The sequence below is a fragment of the Numenius arquata genome, chromosome 5 (assembly GCF_964106895.1).
Source record: "Numenius arquata chromosome 5, bNumArq3.hap1.1, whole genome shotgun sequence".
Taxonomy (NCBI): Eukaryota; Metazoa; Chordata; class Aves; order Charadriiformes; family Scolopacidae; genus Numenius; species Numenius arquata.
Genome location: NC_133580.1, coordinates 42846298 through 42870077, shown reverse-complemented (window position 1 = coordinate 42870077; position 23780 = coordinate 42846298). Strand labels below are relative to the sequence as shown.

At 37.5% G+C, this 23780-nt stretch overlaps 1 protein-coding gene across 2 annotated transcripts in view; it reads right to left on the bottom strand.

The window, feature by feature from the left end:
- KLHL2 (kelch like family member 2) overlaps positions 1–23780 on the bottom strand; it is a 59244-nt gene that overhangs the window by 18246 nt on the left and 17218 nt on the right. For both annotated transcript variants that reach the window (XM_074147138.1, XM_074147139.1), the window contains one exon: positions 4700–4862. In XM_074147138.1, coding sequence (XP_074003239.1) covers positions 4700–4862 — 163 coding nt within the window. The remainder of the gene's footprint in view (positions 1–4699; positions 4863–23780) is intronic.

Below are 23780 nucleotides of genomic sequence, written 5' to 3'. Positions count from 1 at the left end.
GTCTTCGCTAATGGTCTAACATAAAACACTGGTCAATCAGGAACTCTATTCTTATTACAGAGGGATAGACACAAGCTCTGCCAGTTGGAGAACCAGAAGCTCTGCTAGTTGGAGAACCAGAAGCAGCTCAACATTGCAGAATCAATTTTTTTTTTTAATCTGATTTACTTGTCAATTTTATGCTTAAATAACTGCTTTTGAGAACACCATGAAATTCATAGCAGCCAAGGTAACAGAAGCGTAGCAACAGACGCTGCTACTCAGAATAGAAACGTAAGAACGATTCTGCGAACTACGTCCTTTCAATCTCATGCATACGAATGTACACAAGAATAGTCTACATAAGACATGCATTCTAGTTTCAATGAACTAGAACTAGAGTTTCAATGATCAACAACAAACATCAACAACTAGTTTCAATGATCAACAACAAATGAGCAAACTCATTCTAGTTTCTGGAGCCTTAATCCTAAAATGCCTGCTCCCAGGAATTCAGCTGCCTGTGATACAAGGCCTAATTCTGAAATAGCACATCACATACCTTCGACTCAGACTTTTGAGAAATTTTTTTTTTAAATTGTAAGGAAGAGCCTTGACAAAGTAAAAAGCCATTTAAGATAAGAACAGGGGGGCGAAAGAAGCTATGATGGCTGAGATGCAAACAGTAAGAAGCTTGAAAATCCGAGAGGAAAAACATTGACCTGAAAAGGTATAAAACTGTACAGAAGAAAAACAGGGAGTCAGCAGACAGAAGTCCAGCAACACTGATGATCAGCCCATTCCAAGGAGAGATGAAGGCCAACCGTTCCTCCCTGGGTGCTTTTAACAGGACCGCTGAGCATGCTGGTGCCTGGCTTAGTAGCTTGCAAGTCCCAGCTAGGACCAACAAATAGCTTCCTTCTCCTTTTCACTTGTCTGCATCCTGCTTGCAGGGTCTCTCTGAGCACAGCAAAGGATGCCTGAACAAAATGACCCAGAGAGGGAGGCTTACAAGGTGGACACAGTTCCTGCGCTCTGAAACACATTTAACCAACATTGTACTCAAGGTCTTGACAGGGCCTTAGATTACTTTCTAGAAATATAAAATCTATATAAATATTAACTTCAACTAGACTGAACAAAGATTGTTTAGAAGCAGCTGAAATAGTTTAGAAACTACTAAGCCATAGTCAGAATAGAAGCTGGAAAAAATAATTTAAAATTAAAAAGTAAGAAACTGCTATATTAAAACATGTTCCCTAAAACTTTAAATATCTGAACATTAACTAGAGTTAATAAATTTACACCTTGCTTCCTATTCAATAAAAGGTCAAAAATGTAATAGGCTTTTTGGATTTGATATTATATTACTCAAAGACAAAAGGATTTAATTAAAATGTTTTGCATAATAGTCTAAATACAGTTCTCACAAAGTCTTCCAGTCACACATTAGAACTTCTTGAGTAAGGTACGCCTTACACAAACTAGTACTTTCAAAACCAACCTGAATAGCTTTTGATTTTTTTTTAAATTTAATTAATTTGAATACAATTTCACTAGTCTAAAAACTTCCGAGTATGACTGATTTGTATACCTCAGTTTCCCACTTAAGTCAGCAACCAAGGATTCTATTGGCAGACACCTAATCATATAAGTTTGATGCATTTCTGTTTTTTTTCACTGAAACATCCATTCTTGATAGAGATACTATAATCTCCTGGAAGTGTGTGCAGGAGGAAAATCTATACCAGAAAACAGATTTTCTAGAAATTAAGGCAATTGAAAACATTTATCTAAATCCTTCCTTTTATGAGGTGTAAAATTACTCAAGGCAATAAAAAGCCTATTATTTGGACCTAGACACATGAATTGAAGCACTTCGTGCTCTATTTCAGGAAAATCTTCAGTTTTAACTCTGTACTAATTGTTAATGATGTTAATTGGTCATTGTACGTTTTAGAAAAGTTATGAAAAGCAATACAGTCATTCTTTTCTGCAGCCTCCTCAGGCTATTTCACTTTTCATTCTCTTTTCTGTGTTGCGCTCATACTAAGCCTAACAGAATGCTAAGGAATAAGGCAGGCAGCGCAGAGAGTACAATGCAATGAAGCAGCTCACACCCTGACTATGCACAGCATATTTATCTCAAGAGTAAGAACAGAGTGTGCATCGCTTTAACATTCACCACACAGATAGAGCAAAAACACAGTAGGAGTTGAGCTGGCAGCCTGGGGTATGGGCCAGCAGGACTCCAAGAAGATGATGACAAAAAGGGAAGCATAGACGAGGAAAGCACTTTCTGGAGGCATCTCACAGGAATGGAAGATTGTTTGATTATGGAGGAAAGAGAAGGTTAGCTCCAAGCACAGAAGTAGTAGAGAGAGATACGAAATAAAAATATTTGAGGTGAGGGCAGTTCTGTTGAACTGGAAAAGCCAAGGATGAGAGGTTGGAATTTGATCCAGGGGAAAAGGAATATTGCCGTAGTAGTAAAATGACCTTAGCAAACAGAGAGAGAAACACGATGTCGAGCAGACTAGGTAGGGAGGGAAGAAATGAAATAAAGGAACATGCAACTGAGTAGTTGAGAGAAATGACGGAGGAGGGTTGAAGTTGTCAACTTTACAAACCAGAAAGACTGGGAGAACACTGAAGTCACCCAGTGACAGAGGGAGACCAGGAGAAAGGAAAGATGATTAGATGGAAATTCAGTTTTGCTGAACCTGAAGTAGAAATGAAACATCCAAGAGACACTGAGAAGACAGGAAAAGACTGGGAAGATAGTGCAAGCTGCAGGTAAGGAGGCATATCTGAGAGTCACTCTCAACCTCTCATAACTCATGACTTTTGAATTTCCCACCAAATTTATCCTACTCTCTGAATATTTACTGACAAAGCTCTAATCAAAATATAGTACTTTGCTGGCTAGTAAGTCAAACCCTGTAAAAGAGGAGGGGTTTTTTCCCACTACAAAAAGCTTCTATTAATAAGTAATTCCTCAGCATAACGTCTTCTGTCTTGACTGAAACATCAAGACCTCAAGGCACTCTACACACAAAAGAACAGTAAGATCATTGCTACTTGAACAAATTAAAAAAGCCTTAATTTTGGTTACAGTATTATGCTACAAACTTACAAGCTTACACAATGTTTTGTTTACTTTTCAGTGATCAACATTAGGCAACCTTTTTTGGCATCAGGAGCAGTCAAACAAGGTTTTAAGCCATTATGTTAAAAATTACCAACTTACTAAGTTCTCTGAAACTACATGTATATCAGTTTCCAATAGCAGAAAATACTGGAATATAAAGGGAAAAAAGGATTTTAGCCCCCACAGAATCATAGAAATATAAGCTAGAAAGAACTTCAAATCATCTAGTTTTGCAGAAAGATGTGATTTAGATCAACTTAAACCAGAAGTTAGTCTCACCACTTTGGGTTTTTTTTACAGCTGCCTAACAGTGGAGAGTCCATAACTTCCACAGACAGCTTGCCTGATCTGGGTTACTTTTACAGTTTGATTTTTTTCCTTAATACATGAAATGACTTTAAAAAACACCTCACAAGTTAAGCTTATTCATTCTCAGTCATTTTTATGCACAGGAAGATTTGCATTCCTTCTCATCCTCCTAGCCTTTTAGTTTCTTGACTGAAAGGACTCTCTTCTCCACAGTCTTTGTCATAGGTTAATCTGTTTTCTTAATATGATCATGTTTGACTTCCTTGGATTCATTTCAGCCTGTTTGCATCTGTCTTAAAGTTCAATTTAGCGTTTTCCACCTGAAGCCTTCACCAGCATCAAGAAAAAGGGAATGATTATTCTCCCTTGTCGTCCCATACAACACTACTGTTACTTCACCACAGAATCAAAATTGCTTTTTCATTCACAACAGCAAGCAAAATGAGAACCTAATTTTCAAAAATGTCCAGACTTGGCATAAGCCAGTCATCTTACAGGTTTGAATCACACAGTCTTTAAGATGACCATGACAATGCACTTTTACTAATAAAATTAAGAATTCCATGAACATTTTTTTCAGGAAAAAAATGAGAAACAATCTAACAGCAAGCATGCTTTATAAGGAAAGTAGAATTTTGTTTATTCAATTATGTGGTTAGTTAGAAGATACATCTCTATCTACTTTATATCAAGATAGATGAATGAGACTACATGTACCCTTTATAGTAGGAAATTTCAAGTCTTGGGCTAGATGAGTAGGATTTTCAGAAGACAAGGTGATAAAACAATACTCATGGCACGTTTATTGCTTCTTAGCTAGTGCAGTACAGGGAATACAGACAGCCCCACCCTGGCCATCGTCTTCTTTCTTCCCCCATCCATGTACTGCTTACAGACTTTGGCGTGTGGCAACTGCCAGAATTTTAATTCTTTCCTAATTTCCGCCTCTAAGTGACAGTGCAAAATTTTAAACAGCAAGCTAACTTCTTTTTGGATTACAAATTGCTTGTACCCTGTATGGCCCTGATAAGCCATGAAGATGCTGCCCCTTTGTGCTTTTTATAACTATGTTCCAGCCAGGAGACTTTATTTCTCTTAAAAATATTCATATGAAATGCACTCTTTGTCAGAACATACGTCTGCAATATCTTGGATAAAATTCAGTTTCCTTTGGGTGGAGTGGGGTGGGCATGGAACCCACGTGTGTGTGTACCCACACACACAGATATCAAGCTATATGCTATAATAATGATAACTTGCCTGCATATGTGTTGGCCTTGTTCAAGAGGTCTGTGCATGCATGCATGTCAGCAAAAGCACGAATCCCCAAGCAGTTGATAGGATGAAGCTGGGATTCCAAAAATTCACAGCAAGTCCTTTTCACATCCTGCAGTTGTAAGAGACCAGCTGCTGGGAGCAGTACCTGTAAGAAGCAACAGGTGGTTAATATCCCAATTCAATTCTGAGTTTATACAAGAGTATTCTCAATATTAATACAGAAAACAAAGTAATCCATTAAAAAATTAAAAGACTAAAACAGAGAGGAAAATTTCAGCATTACGCGACTGAAGAACTTAAACCCCAACATTAACATGATTTTACCTCCCTTTAAATACCATTTAAGATTTAAAATAACAAGCAACATCTCTACCACCGTCTTCACTGGGAAATCATTCCATGGATTATAATTCTCACACTTAATGTAAACCTCTTCCCAATATTCATTCACAAATTCCCTCCTTATTGTTCCCAGCGCTCCATAGTTACATCCCATTTCCAGACCTTCAGCATTAGACATTTCTTTAAATCAAAGTTTTCTAGACCATGATAGAATATGCAAATCTTGTTTGCATGCAAGCACTGGACAATTGTATCATTTTTTAGCATCAATAATAAGCATCTTTATGCAACTGATTCCAGTAAGGAATCAATTCAGCTTCCAAAGAAGTCTGTGACCTTCTTGGAAGAATGACAATTCAGGCATTTAAAAGCTGGAGCATATAAAATAGTCTATAACTCATTAAAAATCCATAGCAGTAAGGAAATAGCATAAACTACATATTTGTCATTCAACTCTCACAAAGCAGGCAAAAAGTAAAGGGGAATTTAAAAAAACGCATAACATACATGTTATTTGCCCAGTAAAACTTAAACATGAGATTTAGATGAATTATAATTGTGCCTTTGAGCAAAATTCCATACTGCTATCTACAATTCTTTGCAATACTTTCCTTTTCTGTGCCTTTGACAGTTATTTTAATGAGATGTCTATTTTAGAACATTCAAGTGTGAAATTAACGTTGGCTTGCATCTTCAGTGGATGACAACAGGCAAGATTTTAACATGGAAGTCTTGCAACTGTTCACCTACATATAGAGAAAACATATACTATAGGACTGCATCAATAATAAGCAAGCAAGAAATACACCAAAGACAATGGCTGCACTACTCTTGCTAATGCTTTTCATTTAAACAATTTAAACAATTACTGGGTAGAATTAAAGAGTCAAACGAAGAAAACTGGAAGAATAAAAAGAGAGCTGGAAAAGCTGAATAAAACAGCTTAGAAACCTGTGTAACACTTATTACATGAAAACTGCAGAATATACTTCTACATAATTGCTCTTTGGAAGAAGTTTTAATGTTTGTAATTCTCTGTAGAATCAAATATTTGCCAATCTTCTTTGTAAGCATCTATCTACTTGGCTTCTAAAGAGCTACTGTTATTGTTTACTCTTTAGACTTTTTTTCTTAAAATAAAACTAACAATTATGATTCAAACTAAAACAGAAAGGACTACAGGTGATACAACATTGTAAAACTAATGTCTGCTTTAAGCTTCTACTATTTATGACTGTTCCTCTCCTTTCAACCTGCCATATATGACACCTGCTTGAAAACCATCTTTCCATTCCTCAAGATATTAATCCCTAATTTGAAGCAGTAATACACTACAGCCTCTGTTTTACACATTTGGCTATCAATGTAGACAACAAAAAAGAAGGATCATATATTTAACAAAAGTTTGCTTTGCATATCAACTGTTAATGAAAGAGAAATGAAGGAAAAACCACAAATGTGATTGCACTGAGATACACAGACTGCTGCTAAGCAAAATAACTAAAACCAATTTAAATCTTAGCTATTCCTTGAAAATATCAATAAGTCTAACAAAATTAATGGGGAAGATCTGTATGTAATAGGCATAAGTGCTGGATAAAGTCACACAATTCAAAACAAATTTAGAGAGCTTAAAGGTTACTAATGACAAGGTTAAAAGTACAGTAATTTTATTTTGTCATATGCTTATGAAAATATGAATATAATATTAGTAGTACAATTCCTATCACTAGAACTACAGTATGATTAGTTCTAACAGCAAGTGGATAATTCATTTGATAGCAAATTCTAGGATAAGGTATAAAATTACACACCAAAAATCAGGTCAAGAAATCTACTACAAGTATTTATTTACACAACTTGTCCCAATGAAGCAAACCTGTCACAACTGCTGACAGCTTCAGTAACTAATCAAACACAGTCCTAGATAATTTTAGGCATGTTATCAGTATAGTTGAGCAAACAATATCTGAGAACAATCCTTGACTGCTTAAATGGATTCAGAAGAAAAATACGTTCAATCATCATCAGTAAACAGAATGGAAGGGTGAAATTTGAGAACGGTGTGCAGAAAAGAATTTAAGATTTGTGTGCACAGTCACACTGAGATGCTTGCTCACTCACATGAACAGGAAAGCAATGTTACAAGAACTAGAAAATCACTCGTCATTGTGGGAAATTTACCTCAGCTCCTAAATCATTATAATTGAGTTTGTAAAGTTACAGATTTCAATACATTTACTTATCAGACAGTAAGACACAAATCTAAATATATTTATGTGTCTTCTGCTACTAAAAGAAAGGCAAAGTGCATCAAATTTATCCCACTGAAATTATACATTGGGCTTTGGTTACTAGGCAACAAGAGCTGTGATAACATTTAGCTATTTCCATTTGTACCTATAGAACTGTTAACCTGGAAGCTGTAACAACCTGCGTTTAAAAATACAGTTTCATCACAGGCAGATTCACTCTGCTGAAGCCGATGGGGGGAGAGGGGGGAACCCAAACTCCTCTCAAACCTATAAAAAACCCTATATTAGAACTGCAGCACAGATGAAGTTTAACTGCTGCTGACTCCAAACTGGTAGGCTATAGCTCAGACTTATTTCCGAAAATAGCCAGTAGAGGGTACCCTAACTTTCCTTTAAAGATTAAAAATACTTCAATATGCATACTGCTTTGCACTGCAAGAAGTGCAGAGGGGAAAAAAAATAAAACATCTCCAATTGTTTATTCTAGGAAAATGTATCCTCATCACAGCGGTTGTTGTTTTTATAATCAAAGAAACTGAACAGATTATTATTACAGATGGCAAGTAAGAAATCGCATATTCTCTTTTTTGTGTCAAAGTCGTGGTGATGAATCTTGGAATGACTGCTACATTTCCTAGAGCAAATCATTTAAACCTTACAAATCTTTGAATACTAGTCCATGGTTATCTCCTCCTGGTTCTCCTTCCTGAAGTGGCACTCCTATTCCCAAAGCTGTGTGCACCCACCACCACAAATACACCTTTCAGACTCCACTGAGACAAAAAGGACCATGACCAGGTACAAGCATTTGTTTTAGAATCCACCTGCAAGGTCACCTGAGGAGTCAGAAGGAATCCACATAAGGCCCTAAACTTGGGTGCTGTTTTCACTGGAGTAGATTCAAGCCCTTCAAAATAACTCAGCTAGATCATCAACCTGTAATTGAGGCTGCTGCCCTCTCTTCATGGTCCTTCAGATACATGCCAGAAGTATGTTGTGGTCTGAGGGCACGGATGTCGCCTGCAGCTTTTCTCCCTGTTTTTTTCCAGACAGCATCACGACTCTGTTCACTCTTATGCAGCTGGACATAGTTACCTCGTGTGACCAAAACATACATGTATTGAGCTCTGAGGTGAGGAGCGGCTGGTACAGCAGGCACCTCTCCAGCTACGTGTGATCCATCAGTTCACAAGGAACATGTTTACAACAGTCTCAGGGAAATACAGCCTACATGATGGACCAACAAGCCCCTACAATGGAAGAAGGCTCAGAAGAGATGAACTCAGGGGAAAAGATGTAAGCAATGAGCACCGAGTAGCGGAAAGCAAGCTGAACTTACCTCAAAACAAGGGGGACTGGAGGATAACCTTTGTTTTAGATGTATGGCTGTACCAGTGAGTTATCAGGTCATGTAAACTGCTTTCTCCGAGATAATTAATAGAACATGATGTCCTCAGCTAGCCAAACCAGCGGGGGATAGAGGTGTATATACAGCTCAGCCCAAAGTAAAGTACAAAAACTGAACAACAAACAGAAGGAACTCTGAATAGAGCAACAGGCTTGAGCTGGCTTTATCCCACATACTCCTTCCTAGTGAACTAGCGATGCCCAATATCCGGACAGTGGGCATATAGAGACTGGTAATGGGAATCGCTTTTGAATGGTGATCCAAATGTATATTGCAATTGCTATATTTTGCTTGTGTTGCAATTTCGGTACATAGCTGTATCTCTTTGCTAAATCAAAACATAGCCTGCATGTAGCACCAAGTATCTTTAAATAAGTAAATTTTATATCAGACATTAAACCCTCCTCATGGACTATCTAGAAGCAGCTGGTCAGAGAAGTTGCCCTGGAGTGCTACCACATAAGACATGGTAGTTCATCCTACACGAAAGCTGCTAGATGACTTAACAGGCATTGCTTCAAAGTTCAGTGCTACACTCCCCTTCACACAGCCCCTGGCTCCCACAAGTTGGTAGCACTTTATACAACACATAAGCAACATAATCTAGTTGAGAATGGAGGAACAAGTCCAGTGGAAGGGGCAACAAAGATGGTCAGGGAGTTGGAGCATATGATATTACAAGGAGAAGCTAAGAAAACTGGATTTCTTCACCATAAAAGAGAAGACAAAGGGGAGATCTTATTACTATCTACAATTATCCAAGGGGAAGGCAGAGAAGACCGAGACCGACTGTTCTTGAAGGTGCATAGCAGTGGGACAAAAGGCAAGTGGGAACACAGGAAAACCTGACTGGAAAGAAAGAGTTTGGTTGCTTTTTGTTATTTTGTGTTGGTTTGGGTTTTTTTTTTTTTTTAAACCATTAAGGATGGTTAAGCCCTGGAACAGGTTGCCTCAAGAAGCTGTAGAGTCTCCATACATGGAGATACTAAAAATACAGTGGATAGACCCCTCAACATGCTTGAATTGGACCTGCTTTTTAAAAGTTCAATTCAAAGTAAAATTTAAATTGATTAAAGTTTTCTGCCTGCTGATTTAAACCAAATTGATTCAGTAATTTTATATCAATCCATGCTATCATCTTTGCACTCCTCTTTGTACTGATAGATCCTCCTAGCTAGAACATATTGTTCTACCTGCAGTATGGAGATGCTGAAGGCAATATTTTCATCTCCACTATTTTTAAGTTTCCTGGAATTTCTGTCATGAATTCTTGCCCAAATTCAAATTCGTATCCACCAACAATGCATTAAGATTAGTATAATGACAGTATGAAAATAATTAAAGAACGTATTGCAAGTTTTGGGAACAAGATCTCACAGCATAAACAAAACCAAAATTTCCCAGAACATTAAAATATTTTGCAAGCAAATAAGATGATAAAAATCAAAGCAGTATCTGCCAAGAAAATTGAATATAATCTGCTGTCTAAAATAGAAAAAATCATTCTTTATCACATGGAGGGCAAAAAATTACAAATCTGTAATATTAGGAAAGAAACTAATCTAGGAAAGCAAATGTGTGAGAATCCAAACACAATACAATGCAACGTAGAAGCACACAGGAGACCAAGTTACATCATTCATAATTGCAGATATTCTGTCTTTTCAGTTCTGACATTAAAATGAAATAAATTTCAGAGAACAGCAATTATGCTAATACTTGTGATAAAACAAATACAGTAAATTTAACTTCTATTTCTAAGGTTCAAATAATGATTTCAGCAAACTAAACTCCTTCACTTGCTGTTTATACTATAATGGCATAAGGAAGAAGGAAATGAAAATAATGGTCAAAGATCATCCAAATTATCTTATTTTTTTTATTCTCATCTACATGCATCTGTGCTGTAATTAAAGCGGAGGTTTGTAATGGAAGCGTAGCCTAAGTTCTCATGAAATCATTCAGCACTGCAGTGAAATTATGCTATTCAGGAGTATGCATACAAAACCACTAAAATAGATACAAACATTTTAACACTTGCATCTGTGGAATAAAATGTAGATGTTCTGATTTTGGAAAATTCAACCCTGCTAGCATTTCTACACGAAAAACACGTCCAAGGTAAACGCACTGATCCATTGTTAAAATACACACAAATAAGATGCTGCACTGGATTTAAAGATGTGCACGAGCTGCAACTTTAGAACGTGACACCATGTATCTTATAAAACATACCTTTTGGACATCTTAACGTCCTTGATTTTATAGGCTATGTGAAGACTTGGATGTATAAATTTATCCTTTAGCTTAATGAGGCCCATGCAATTAAAAATTAGGCGTGGGTGGCAGTTTTGTAGTATCAGAGGAAGGAATCAGACTGCTAATCAAGATACAGTCGTATTCCTTCACATTCCCTTAGTACTAGACACAAATTGGTAGAGCACTGTTTCAGTTAAAACAAGCAAACAATCATGATAATGTAATATTTTGAATGACTGGCACGATCTACAAAATATTAAGCAGCTCCCAACTTGGAAAGCAGCATAACAGATTAAAATGGAGCATAAGGAAAAAGTAACTGCTTTACATACCTGCTTTTTAGCCAGCATCATGATCTGTACTTGAGCCCACTTCAGTTACAGGGACAGGCAATTTATAGGAAGCAACTGATATGCTCAAAAAATGGCTTTAGAAGAAATACCACTTTAGAAGATTAATCTGAATGAACTACTAATTATTAGTTAAAACATTTTGGGTGGAGGTGGTTGTGTTGTTGTTTTTTTGGGTTTTTTTTGGGGTGGGTGTGGAAGTTTTGGGATGGATTTGGGATGTGGTTAGGGTTTGCCGAAGTGCAGAAACAAGATTCATGAAGCAAATTAAGTAACAGAATAGTCACTTTAAGCAAGTAACACACTATAATTAATGGCATCTATTTGGTCTACAAGGGAGAACCATGTAGTCTTGTTTCGCTTGAGGTTTCTCCTACATCTCTACCAGAACAGTGCCCTCATCACCATGTGACAGCACATTTTGGCTTAAGCCTCCACACAAGAGACAGATTGATTTTCTATTCTGATGGTTATTTTTGTTACAAGTCATGAGCTTAGACTTTCATATCCTCTTTTTCTGTAAAAAGATACTGGAAATAGAACTGAAACATTGTCTCACTTGGAGTGAAACATTCTTGAACCTAAAATAATTTTAGTTAGAATTTTAGATTTTTCTTTCAGTGAAAACAAATCTTAAAAATTTTTACTTGATAGAAACAGAGGTTTTGATTTGAAGTTTGGTCAATGAATTTAAGTGTATGTATAGTAACTCATCTAAAATGAAAGCTCAGAATCCTCATCATACTGTAAATCAGGGCTTATAAGATTATACAGCTGCATAAAAATAGCTGCATAAAAATACCTTCATATTTTCTTAGGAACCGGATAATTTAAATAACACTAACTAGAGTCTGAACAAAGCCACTTGCTGCTGATAATTTGTCATTCAGAAACTGGACAATTTATTCTTTAACTATGGGAGCTGAAGCGCTAGCCAGTCAAATAATACACAAAGCTCCCTGGCAAAAGGATTAAAAGAAGCTGAAAAAATTATGTAGGCATAATAGCATAACTCACTCTACGTGGTCTTCAGTCTTTCTCTAAAGGCTGACCCACATAAAGAATTGCTGTATCAGCTGATGCTTTTAGCTAGTCTTCTTCAGTTATAGGATTTACCCATAACATCTCACACCTTCAGTACCAGACCACCCTCCCTTTTAGACTCCACTGACAGATACACTGAGTTTGATTATACCAAAGATTACTATGATATAATCACTAAAACTAAAGACATAAAAGGCTGACTAAAGAATCAAAATGTTAACGTTCTATGGTTCCCAAAGTAGACAACTTTGGGGGGAAACGAGGAGGAAGGCATTGAAGGAATTACTTGTTGGTTTGTTGCAGTTGGTTTTTTTTTTCTACATTACCAAATGACTGACTTGTAAGAAACAAAGCTTGTTCTCCTAGTATAACTCCATATTTTCTGGCAATTCTCAAGAGAGGGATTGAAACACCATCTGCAAACCCCTAAAGCCTGTGCTGGAAACAAATGGCTGCATAATTGAGTTAGTAGATTGTGAACCTCTGCTTTCTCTATTATCCCATTCTCTGGTACAGAAGATGCATCCACACTACTAAGTTTTATAGTAATACAAAACCAAGAACTAAGGGCAAAAGAAACAACATGAAGTAGCAATGCTTTGTGTGCATGGTGCTTATCTTCAATACAAAAATTGTGTCAAGATTAACATCTAATGTGCAATAAGCAGCCCTTTGGTGGACTCAAAAGGCATTTGATTACTCCAAGCTTTTAGTGTTACAATTATGTTTTTATATTTTATTGAGATAGTATTTTATCTGTCATTCAGTTTCCTACAGCAGACCATATTTATTTTCTCCTAGAAATGTTACAGGGGAATACCTCCTTAAAAAAAACCCAAGACACTAGGCTTAATGACAAATTTTGTAATCACTTTAATCTAGATACTGTGCTTATAAAATTCATGTATGCAGGGACAGAATCCCCAAAGCAAATGGCACACCTAGCCTCCCATTTGAAATTTTTTTTCAGATGAAGGTTTAATGCATACATTTCATGATTTAAAGCATGACCAATATCCACAACACAGAAACAGTTTCAAGAAAGCCTTTATTCAGCTTCCAGAAATTTCGTCTTACATGTAGCCGTCATACTGCTGAACTTACTTCAAGCAAGAGAGGTCAAACATGGAATCTCTTCCTTAAGTGGCTTAATTTACTCATAATAAGCACCTTGAATTTTACAGGGAGGTGAATGGGCACACATGCTTTCATTTGCATAGAACGCTTTAAAAATGAGCAAATTACCTCTGAGCTTTAAGTTAGCAAGGGCTGTCTTCCAGGTTTTGCCACAGGTAGCTTTATGGTCATACATAAAGATACATGGATGCCTATGGTAAAGGTCACAGCTGAGACAAAAGTAGCTGCTTTCATCCAACTTGACAGAGAAGAGTCTCTGAAACAGCCCAGCAGCATAATAATTTTAAAGATCACAGACTCAGAAAAGTTGCGCAAGCTGTTCAGTCTGAGAAGGCAGTTTGCATACAAAAGTTCTTATTCATTAACGTCTAGTTAAAGGGCAACCACATTCTAATGAGGCAGGATGAAGGGACCAGGTTTTTAGAATCAGAAAACTTGTGATCTCAGTCCTGATTACTTCTGACTTACCCATGGGTCATCATTTTTCTGTTTCCTTTATTTAATTAGTCTATTCAAGTCTGTAAACTCTTTTGGGCTACACCATACGTATGACTTGTTGCTATAATACCTATCACAAGAGAATCCCAATGCTAGCTGGCCCATAAAACAGTTAAAAATATTTTTCAGGCTAGCCTAGTACTTCAGTTTTTTAGCTAAAAGTACGGTCAAATAATGGGTAAAATCCCTGTTTTCTAAAAGGAGAATCCAATGCATCCCTCCCTCGTCAACTGCATGAAAAAATAATCTCTGAGTTTCCTTCTGTGTGCTCTTCCATTTGCATGTTCTTCCCATCCTGTTTTTAGAAGGCAAACAGCCTTCTGGTGTAGAAGTTGAGTAGTTCCGATCAGTTCCTAAACCAACCTTAAATCATGTTAATAATGAAAATACAGGAATTATAGAATACTTTAGGTTGGAAGGGACCTTTACAGGTCATCTAGTTCAAACCCCTTGCAATAAGCAGGGACATCTTCAACTAGATCATGTTGCTCAGAGCCTCATCCAGCCTGCCCTTGAACATTTCCAAGGATGTGGCATCTACCACCTCTCTGGGCAGCCTAGTCCACCCTCCTCATTGTAAAAATTTTCTTCCTTATATCTAGTCTGAATCTACCCTCTTTTAGTTTAAAACCATTACCCCTTGTCCTATCACAAAAGACCCTGCTAAAAAGCCTGTCCAATCTTTCTCATAAGCTCCCTTTAAGAACTGAAAGACACAGTAAGGTACCCCTGGAGCCTTCTCTTCTCCAGACTGAACAACCTCAACTCTCTCAGCCTGTCCTCAAAGGAGAGATGATCCAGCCCTCTGATCTTTTTTGTGGTCCTCCTCTGGACCCACTCCAAGAGGTCCATGTATTTCCTGTGCTGAGGGCCCCAGAGCTGGACACAGCACTCCAGGTGGAGTGTCACCAGAGGGGAGTAGAGAGGGAGACTCACCTCCCTTGACCTGGCGGCCATGCCTATTTTGATGCAGCCCAGGATGTGGTTGGCTTTCTGGCCTGTGAGAGCACATTGCCAGCTCATGTCCAGCTTTTTGTCCACCAGTACCTCCACATCCTTCTTGGCAGGGCTGCTCTCAATCCCTTCATCCCCCAGCCTGTATTGATACCAGGGGTTGTCCTGGCCCAGGTGCTGGACTTGGACTTGTTGAACCTCATAAGATAACTATATATTAGACCAAAGCAATAGCCTATTCATACCAGGTAGTCCAGGAACACCCATCTTCATCCACTACCACAAAAGATGCATGAAACCTCATGGTCTGGAATAAATTAGCCACAACAGAGAACATTTCCGTGAAATGTAAGGGATAGCTTGCTCTTGAAGCACAAAGGTACATCTTACCTTTCAGAACAGCATTTCTAGTTAGTTAAAACCAAATTTCACTTAAGAAAAATTGGCAGTGTCCAGTGCTTTGCAGGCAAATGAACATAAGGGCTGCAATGGGACAAGAGCCTGGATCTTCCACGTTTGAAAGGGGACAGTAGAAGATTGTGGTGGTCCTATGGTTCTAGCTGGTGGATCAGGGATGCAGGCTTCTTTTAAGAGTAGGAGAGAAGTAGAAAACAGAAAGGAAGAAATGGAAAAAAAAAAAAAAAAAAAAAAAAAATCGCCCTTTTTAGAACTGCTTCTGTCAAGCTCTGCTGCAACCAGCCACAGATCCCCTCCTCACTCTCAGCCACTCTGGAAGCAAGTTTGGCAGCTGGTTTGAGACAGAATCTGTTATGTCCTCCTCCTTTCCCTAATATATGGTCAAACCCAGTATTTATGGAAATGAAGCTTCACAGCACTGCTCTGCTTCCATCAGAACCATCCCTTCCTCTGTCTTCCCCCCTTCCAAGGAAAAGGGGAAGAGGAAACCTAGGATGGAAGAAAGCAGAACAGGTGAACCCAACCCAGATCTGGACCTCAGATGCTCTCATCTAATTAGGGAGGTAAACCTTATGGGGTGAAAATAACTGCTTTGAAACACAGCCTATATAATGATAACCCACTGTTCACAGGTAATCATTTCCAAACCAACCAGTGCAGCTAGAAAAGCATGCTGCTCACCTTCTGCATCCTAGGCAGCTCCTCTCATGCATTTTTCAGCAACAAGCTCTATTCATTAGGCATCCACTGTTTAAGTGTAATAACAACAGTAATATGTATGCACGTGCATGTTTTAGTGCACTCTTCTCTCTAGGTATCCTAACGAAAAATGTATTATCTTTAAGCATAAGTAAATAACTTGATCTTTGACCCTTAAAAAAAGTATATGGAGTCTTCAAAACAAATAGATATTGGAGGAAAAGCAGAGTCCTTGTTTAGTCATCTCACAGTCAAGCTAAAAAAGGCCCAAATTTTCTCCCTCTCTTAAAGGCATGAAAAAGCTATCAATTAACAGCCCTAAGCCATTCCCAAAAGTGTACTATTCCTGTCATATTTTCATATTTTAGACCATCCAGCAGAGTGTTACAGGTGAGAACACAGATTTATACAGTGACATACAGATGCTGCTGTGCCTTTTTTTTTTTTTTTTACACTCCTTTTTAAAGCCACTATTTCACAATGAGCAGAAGTTTTTCTAAGGTGACTACAGTATGTTATTCTATTCTAGGAAAAGTCGTTAATGTAAAACATAGCAATACGTAGGAGTAATTCAAATTTTTTTTTCCATGCACTGCTTTACACTTTCTAACATTAAATTTGGTCTGCAATCATGCTAGCCCGACATCTAGCTTAGCAGTGAAATTTTCTATTTTTGTCTGGTCTTGAAAAAAATCCTTAAACCAGTTTATCACCTACATCTTTTGCTACCTGCTTTTCAAAACTAAAAAAAAAATCCATCCTTCTTTGGAAGCTTGTGACACATTACAACCATTTTGATACAGTGAAAACCAACTATTTGTTCCTGTGCTCCCTAGGGATTTTTGATCTATTTATTGCTCATCACGTGACAATCTAGAAGGGACTATAACTAACTTGACTTTCAAAAGCCTTTGATCTGGTTATTTCTGGACTACTCAAAAAATTACAGGAGGTTTTTAGGAGCTATGCACAACTCAAGTACAATTCTAAAACATATGGAAAGTTTAAACTCCCCTTATGTTACCTGACACTAACAAAAAAAAAAAAAAATTCCCTGATAGTCTCTCTAATGCTCAGGATCACTAGTGACATTGTACTGATTTACTAAAATGTGAGCTGAAACTGCAAGGAATTGCAAAAAATGTTACATTGTCTAGATGGCTATCTCAGCCACCTCACTTTGAAAGTTTCTTCTCTGGGGGTATGCAAGGATTATTTTTTACATATGTCTATAAAATCCTTTTTGCCCTAGTGATCTGATATTAATTTGCTTCAATGCCTCATCTTTTGACTCGTTCTCTGATCCTGTCTGTAAGAGGATGCACCTTGCACAGTCCTTTGGCATAACTGGGACCTTCTACCTTAATTAGTTTTTGGCACCTTGCTCATGCATGGCTCTGGCAGCCTACATGCTCTCCTAAATCACTCATTAAAGAAACAATATGCAGGAAATGAACAGCTGTTAAATTTAGAGGTGCAGTGCTGAGTAGAAGTGTTTTATTCTTTTTATCATTTAAATTAAACATGCCTGTTTAAATCCCTCAGTGACTTCCCATTCACCTCCCACAGTAATCAGAATCACATGCTTCTGAAGTGCAGGATTACAGATCAGTATCTCTTCTATAATGTACTCCTGCCTCAACCTCACTTCTGTCTCACCCCATCACCTCCTCCATGAGTTTCTGATTCATTCCTTGGCTCTTGCTTAGACCATGGTGACACAGCCAAGCTACAAGCCTCTTCACCGCCTTTGCCCAGAAGTCTCTCTTCCAAATAAGCAGAAACAAGTGGTTTTTATCCTCCCTCAAAACATTTTATGAAGAAACAAAGATGTTGAGATAGGGAAAATCTGTGATTCAGTCCATAAGACCACATTCTTTCTCCAGAAGTTTAAGACTTTCTGCCTCCCACACATTCGGCCATTTGATAGTCCAAGACAGTCTCTTACAGCCTCAGGACAATTTTAATTCAGTCCTCATACCTTTTGATCCACATTTTAGATTCATCTTTATCTCTTGTGCTCATTCTTTATTCTGTTTCTCCCTTATGTATTTCTCTTTAGCAACTATAAACTGGTGTACAAAGTTCAAATTTCCATTCAGGTATCTTTTCATTCTTACAAGGCTCATACCCTTCTGCCTACCCAACTTTCTTTATGAACAAAGTTCTGGAATCTCCCATTTAGCAAGACTGTGGGAAAAAAAAGATGTTATAAAAAGATTCATTGGCTGGAAAATGCCAGCAAAATGTGAATAAAGCATCGCTTGGAGGACAGAGAGAAATAGCAGCAAGGTATCTTCAGAAAAGGAAAAAAAAAAAAAAAAAAAGGCAGGAATGTAAAAATGTGAATACCTCAGGAAAGAGTAGTTGCCATACCTGTGCGGCATCTGCTTCTCCTGCTTCTGATGGTCATGCCACCATTTTTCTTTCTGCCACCAAAGCTACAGCTGTACAGGAACAGCAGTTGCCTTCTCTACAAACTCCTTTTGCTACCTACCTCCCGAAACTCCTGAAACCTTACCATCTATAACCAAGCTGAAAGAATAATAAAGAATTTTATCCCTAAATGAAGAAGCATGGATTGTATTTATTCAGCTTGGCTTAAAACCTAATTTGGGAAGGTCTGCTCTAGTTCTAGCACCACAATGCAAAAGAAGGTGTTGAACAGACATGTCAAAGAGACTTTTTAGGAAGACAGCTCAGCTCAAGACAGAATTGAGACAACAGCTGAGTGTTTCTGTCTGCTTTGATCTGTGTGGCTGGCTGCACATACCTGTGCTATATACATGTCATTGTGTATGTGCCTGCTGGAAACATGCTCAGCCTCACGACCAGCTGGAGCTTGGGGACATGGAGTTGCAGATACGTTACCATTATACGGCCACTGGATTCAGCAGCTCCTAACACTTTCCTTATGTTAAGCACACAGTGTGATTTTCTTCTGTCACATATCACCAAGTAAGCCAAATTGGAAAAGGGTTTTTTTCAGTAGGGCATCAAATGTCTATCAGCCAGGTGTGAGGCTCTGGAATACACCTTAAACCAAACCAAAAACCTCAGTTTCTCAGTCCTAAGAAAAACAAACATAGAAAGGGGAGTGACAATATAGTGACCATATCTATTCTGCAGTGCACATAATATTGCGCCCCAAAAACCAGGTGGTTTCTACTTTGCACATACATAATAGCTAAAGTCATAAAAGATATGCTATGGAAAAAAAAATATGTAGACATAAATACATACTACTTAATATGCATTTAAAAACTGATAGAGCACAAAATATCGTTTCCCCACAAAGTCGTTTGCTTAGTATTTTGGCCAGCAGCTCTTTTATGTAAAGCTTACTCATTTAAAGCACAAATTAATGAACCTTGTATTGGTAATAAAATATGCCTGTAGAAAGATCACACTCCTCTTTTCCCTTTCCTCCTACACTCACTCTCCTGACAGGCAGGCATGTATAAGCAAATGAAGAATGCTTAGTAGGATTATTTCACTAGAAAAAATTAGATCATTTACTGTTGCCTGACATGTCTTACAATGCATATAAATTCGAGAAGTGTGCCACTGTCTTTCCTCCAGCTAAGCTACATATTAGTTGTGCTCTCACATGATTAAAATTCTCAAAACTGTTGTCAAAAATACAAAAAAAAAAAAAAAAAAGGGTCAAAAGAGGTAACCAGATGGTTGCTTGAGGCCTAATGTATAAAATATGCACAAGAGCAAAACACAGTGGAACTTCACTGGTACTTCTTCAGCACACAATCAAACAGTATACTCTAAGACTGTTTAGTCAAGCACTAAATTCTTGCCCAGTAAGACTTAAAACATGTTTCTGTGAGTAGGGTTTGTAATGAAACATCAGCTTGGATTTAAGTACCTCTCTGCAGTGTCAGCAAGCCCCTAATATTATTAAAACTGTGCTGGCATAAAAGAATAGAAGTGAAAGTTTGGATTACCACATAAAGAGTGGTTTAAACACATGTGAGGATTAACTGATGTTTTTAATTCAGTTTTAATCATAAAGTCATTACAATGAGCCAGTTTTAGAAACCATTTTAAATTGAATGACTCTGGATATGACTTCAGGATTTGCAAGAATTCCAGAATTTAGTAGCCATGATGGAGATGAGCAGAAAGACCAAAAGCTCGTTTATTCTTACAGCTCTGTGAGATGATCCATTAAAGAACTCAATCTCCTCCTAAACCTTTAATAATATCTGTCAGGGAAATAAGATCACCAACCACTGATAGCTTTTGACGCTCAATAGCTCTATTACATAAAACATGCTTTGTAAAGAAAAATGCTTTCAAGAATTAGTGCAGTTGCTAGAAACCTACTAGCAAAGAAAAAAAAAAAAAAAGAGTTTATGGACAGAACATTCTATGTCTCTATGCAGGCAGCACAAAAACTGATACTAAGCTGAAGTATGATGGTGGACAGCATAAGAAAGGTTTTCAGGTTTCAAGATCAAGCCAAGTCCAGCAAACACCCGCTGGTGGAAGATGTGGGAACCAGAGATCACAACAAATGTTTTAATTCCCAGCAGGGGACTAAAAACCAAGCAGGATTGTAACCTGTTACCTCAGGGTTCAATAATTAGCACCTTACTCATCATATATTGAAGGGGGGGGTGGGGAGACTGTCTACAAATATTTTACAAGAATTATCACATAAAATATAATTAAAAGAACACTAAAGCTGTCACATCAATTAGAAACTTGAAAGCATCAGTCAAGATACCCTCTGTTCTTAAGACCTCTACAAATACAGCCTTTCTCCTTCCTCTCTTCTCATTCTCACAAGGGCATAAGCTGTGAACTGCAGTGAAGAGAATCATCAGTAAAGCTGTGTGGCTCCGCATGCTGGGATCCACCACATAGTCTTTGAATGTCTCAGCACACTTAAGACAGAAATATGTTGTATTGGCGTTTCTGATTTTTAGCCCCAATTCTAAGCGGACGGCCCAATACTTAAAGCAGCAGTTACAGACAAGAGTGTTAATTACTCGTTTTTGACAACTGTATTTCATCTAAAAATTAAGGCAGCTGACAATTTAGTCTGTCACTGCATAACCTGCTTTTACCTGATGAGAAATGATGTACGTGTACCTCATTTTTTTAAAGTCATATCTTGACAAATTATCCTCTACCTATGTAAACTCCAAGTAGTAATAAGAAAGCCCAGGTATATGGTTTAACACTTGACTCTTCAGCTAAAAAAAAAAAATTTGAGACATGTACTTGCCGCAGGGGCAGGTATGATGAGCTGGTGTGGCGTGCAAAATGATTATCAAGTCTTAACAGGTAAAAAACATCAAAACAACATTCCATTTGTGCCCATCCGAGGCACCAGAACACAGTGCAAAGACTATATTTGTCTGAATGGTGCTGAAAAATTATGCAGTATGACAATTTAACATTTCATGTTATTTAACATTACATGGAGAGAAAATCCATTTTTGAGAAACTGTATCAATTATCATCAGCCAAATCTGTCCAAAGTGTTATGCTTATGGGAGATTATTTGGGTATCAGAATTCAGTACCAGCTCAGAAAAATAAAACTATATTAACAGCTTGAAAGACAGGTGTACAGTTTTAATGAAGATTTGGCCTAACAGTCTGTCTAAAAAACTATGTACTGCACTAGGATATTTTGCTGAGTTTTTGGCACGTTAAATTTATGTCACAGGAAATACAAATTCACATATTTCAGCTCAAAAGATGCTGTTGATATTTATAAACCTTAATGTAAAGTCAGAGCTATTTTCATTTAAAAAAAAAAAAATCTACTGTAGCTATTGACAGAGAATTCAGTGCAATATTACTCCACCTTTTCAGGGGCAGTAAGAGAAACAGCTTAAACTCATTCACTCAAAGAAAAGTTCTCTAGAAGGTAAGAAAAAAAAAAAAAAAGTATTCAATATATGCAATAGCAGTGGTATTACATGACCTAGCCTCATTCTTCTTTAGGAGCATGCAGAGTTTGGCAAGAAACCAGCTCAGAACGATACTCACATGGCCCAAGATTATGTCTCCAGCACCAAACAACCAAGCAGCCAAGTGTTGCTGGAAATACTTTGAAAGATAAACCAAGATGAAAAAGTTGTAAGAAGTGGCTGTCCAGGTACTATGGAGATGCAAGAGGATAGTTGTACAAAGAACTGTGGGGGAAAAAGCCCACTGGCTTAAAATACAGATCTAGGAACTCAAAACTTGTATTCAATTAATAAATAATATACTGAAAACTTCAGTGGGAAGACAGGTATTCTCCAAAGAAGAATAATTTTTAAATGCTGTCACCAGACAATTTTGGTCAGTAAAGAGAGGCAAATAAAAGTAAACAAAAGGCCTTTATCAACAACCAGCCTGCAAACTTAAGGATGCCGAATTCAACTTGTGGTACAGCAATAATAGTTTTATTACCTATTAATCTGCATCTCCTAGAAGATTGTGACTGCTTCTAGCCAGGAAAATTGCTACCATTACCCATACTGTCATCACCAAACTGCACTGTCGAGCATATAAAATAGTCTATTTGAAAACCATTCAGTGATTGCTGTTAATTCAGGATGAACTCCCCTTAAGGAGCCCTGCATTTCAGTAGAATGCACAACTGGGGAGGTACTGGACCTATATTAATTATCTGTTGGTTTCTTGGTGACATACAAGGTGTTACTCATGATCAATAGGGCTATAACTGCCTAGACCCAGCCCACCTAGCACTCCCTCTTTTCGAGATGTATTTTCACTTAAGGTGTTTCACTTTCCTTCATTATCAAAAAGGCCTTAAAGAAGAGGCGGCTAGAGAGGCACATCTTCAAACGCATCAAGACCAAACTTATTCCCTTCCTACCCTTTTTATATTCCTAAATCAAATGTAGCATTTTTGTCCAGTCATCTTTCATAGGCTCTCTGAAGGAGAACAGTCAAGTTCCTGTGGAAGCAATTTCAGCATTACTTTGTCTCAAAGCAATTATATATATAAACACATACATATATATAACGTTATATTTAAAACAGAAACTACTGTATGATAAGATTTAGTGAAAGCTTCACAGCATTCAGTTCAGTTGAATAAATATTTCTTTTATCTCTCCCACCCACTGACACAGCAGCAGGCATACTTCCAGGACACAGAATGCACATCTCTGCTCAAGTACTGAAATGAACTCTCTCCTCTTATGATGCCCAGTCAAACATTTGTAAAGGAAAATCAGCCTTTGCTTCTAAAATGGAAAAGTCTACCCCATTTAAACCAGAAAATTTCCTATGTTCATAAAGAAAACCGAATATATACCTTTGAAAGGTAAGGGACGTCTTTTGATGCAATAAGGGAAAAGAGATGCTCTTTAGTGTTCAAAGGCATAATTTATTGGTAGGCTTTAGAAACTCTTGAAAAACATTCCAAGTTAGGTATCTAAAATGAAACTGTTTCAAAAAACATGCTTTATGCTCTTTATACTTCACAGTGTTGCTAACTCATATAAAGGGTGTTAGTTTAGTCAGAAGTTTGTATACACAAAATATTTCTTTTAAGGATAAAGCCTGACAAGCATCAAAATATTCCTAGAAATATTTTGACTCTCAGCTCAGATACAAAGACAATATGGCTCTGAAGATTACTGGAATTTAAGCGATAGTAATTTGATCATGTAAGTGCTCAAAGACTGTGGCAATACAAAGTACAAACTGCTT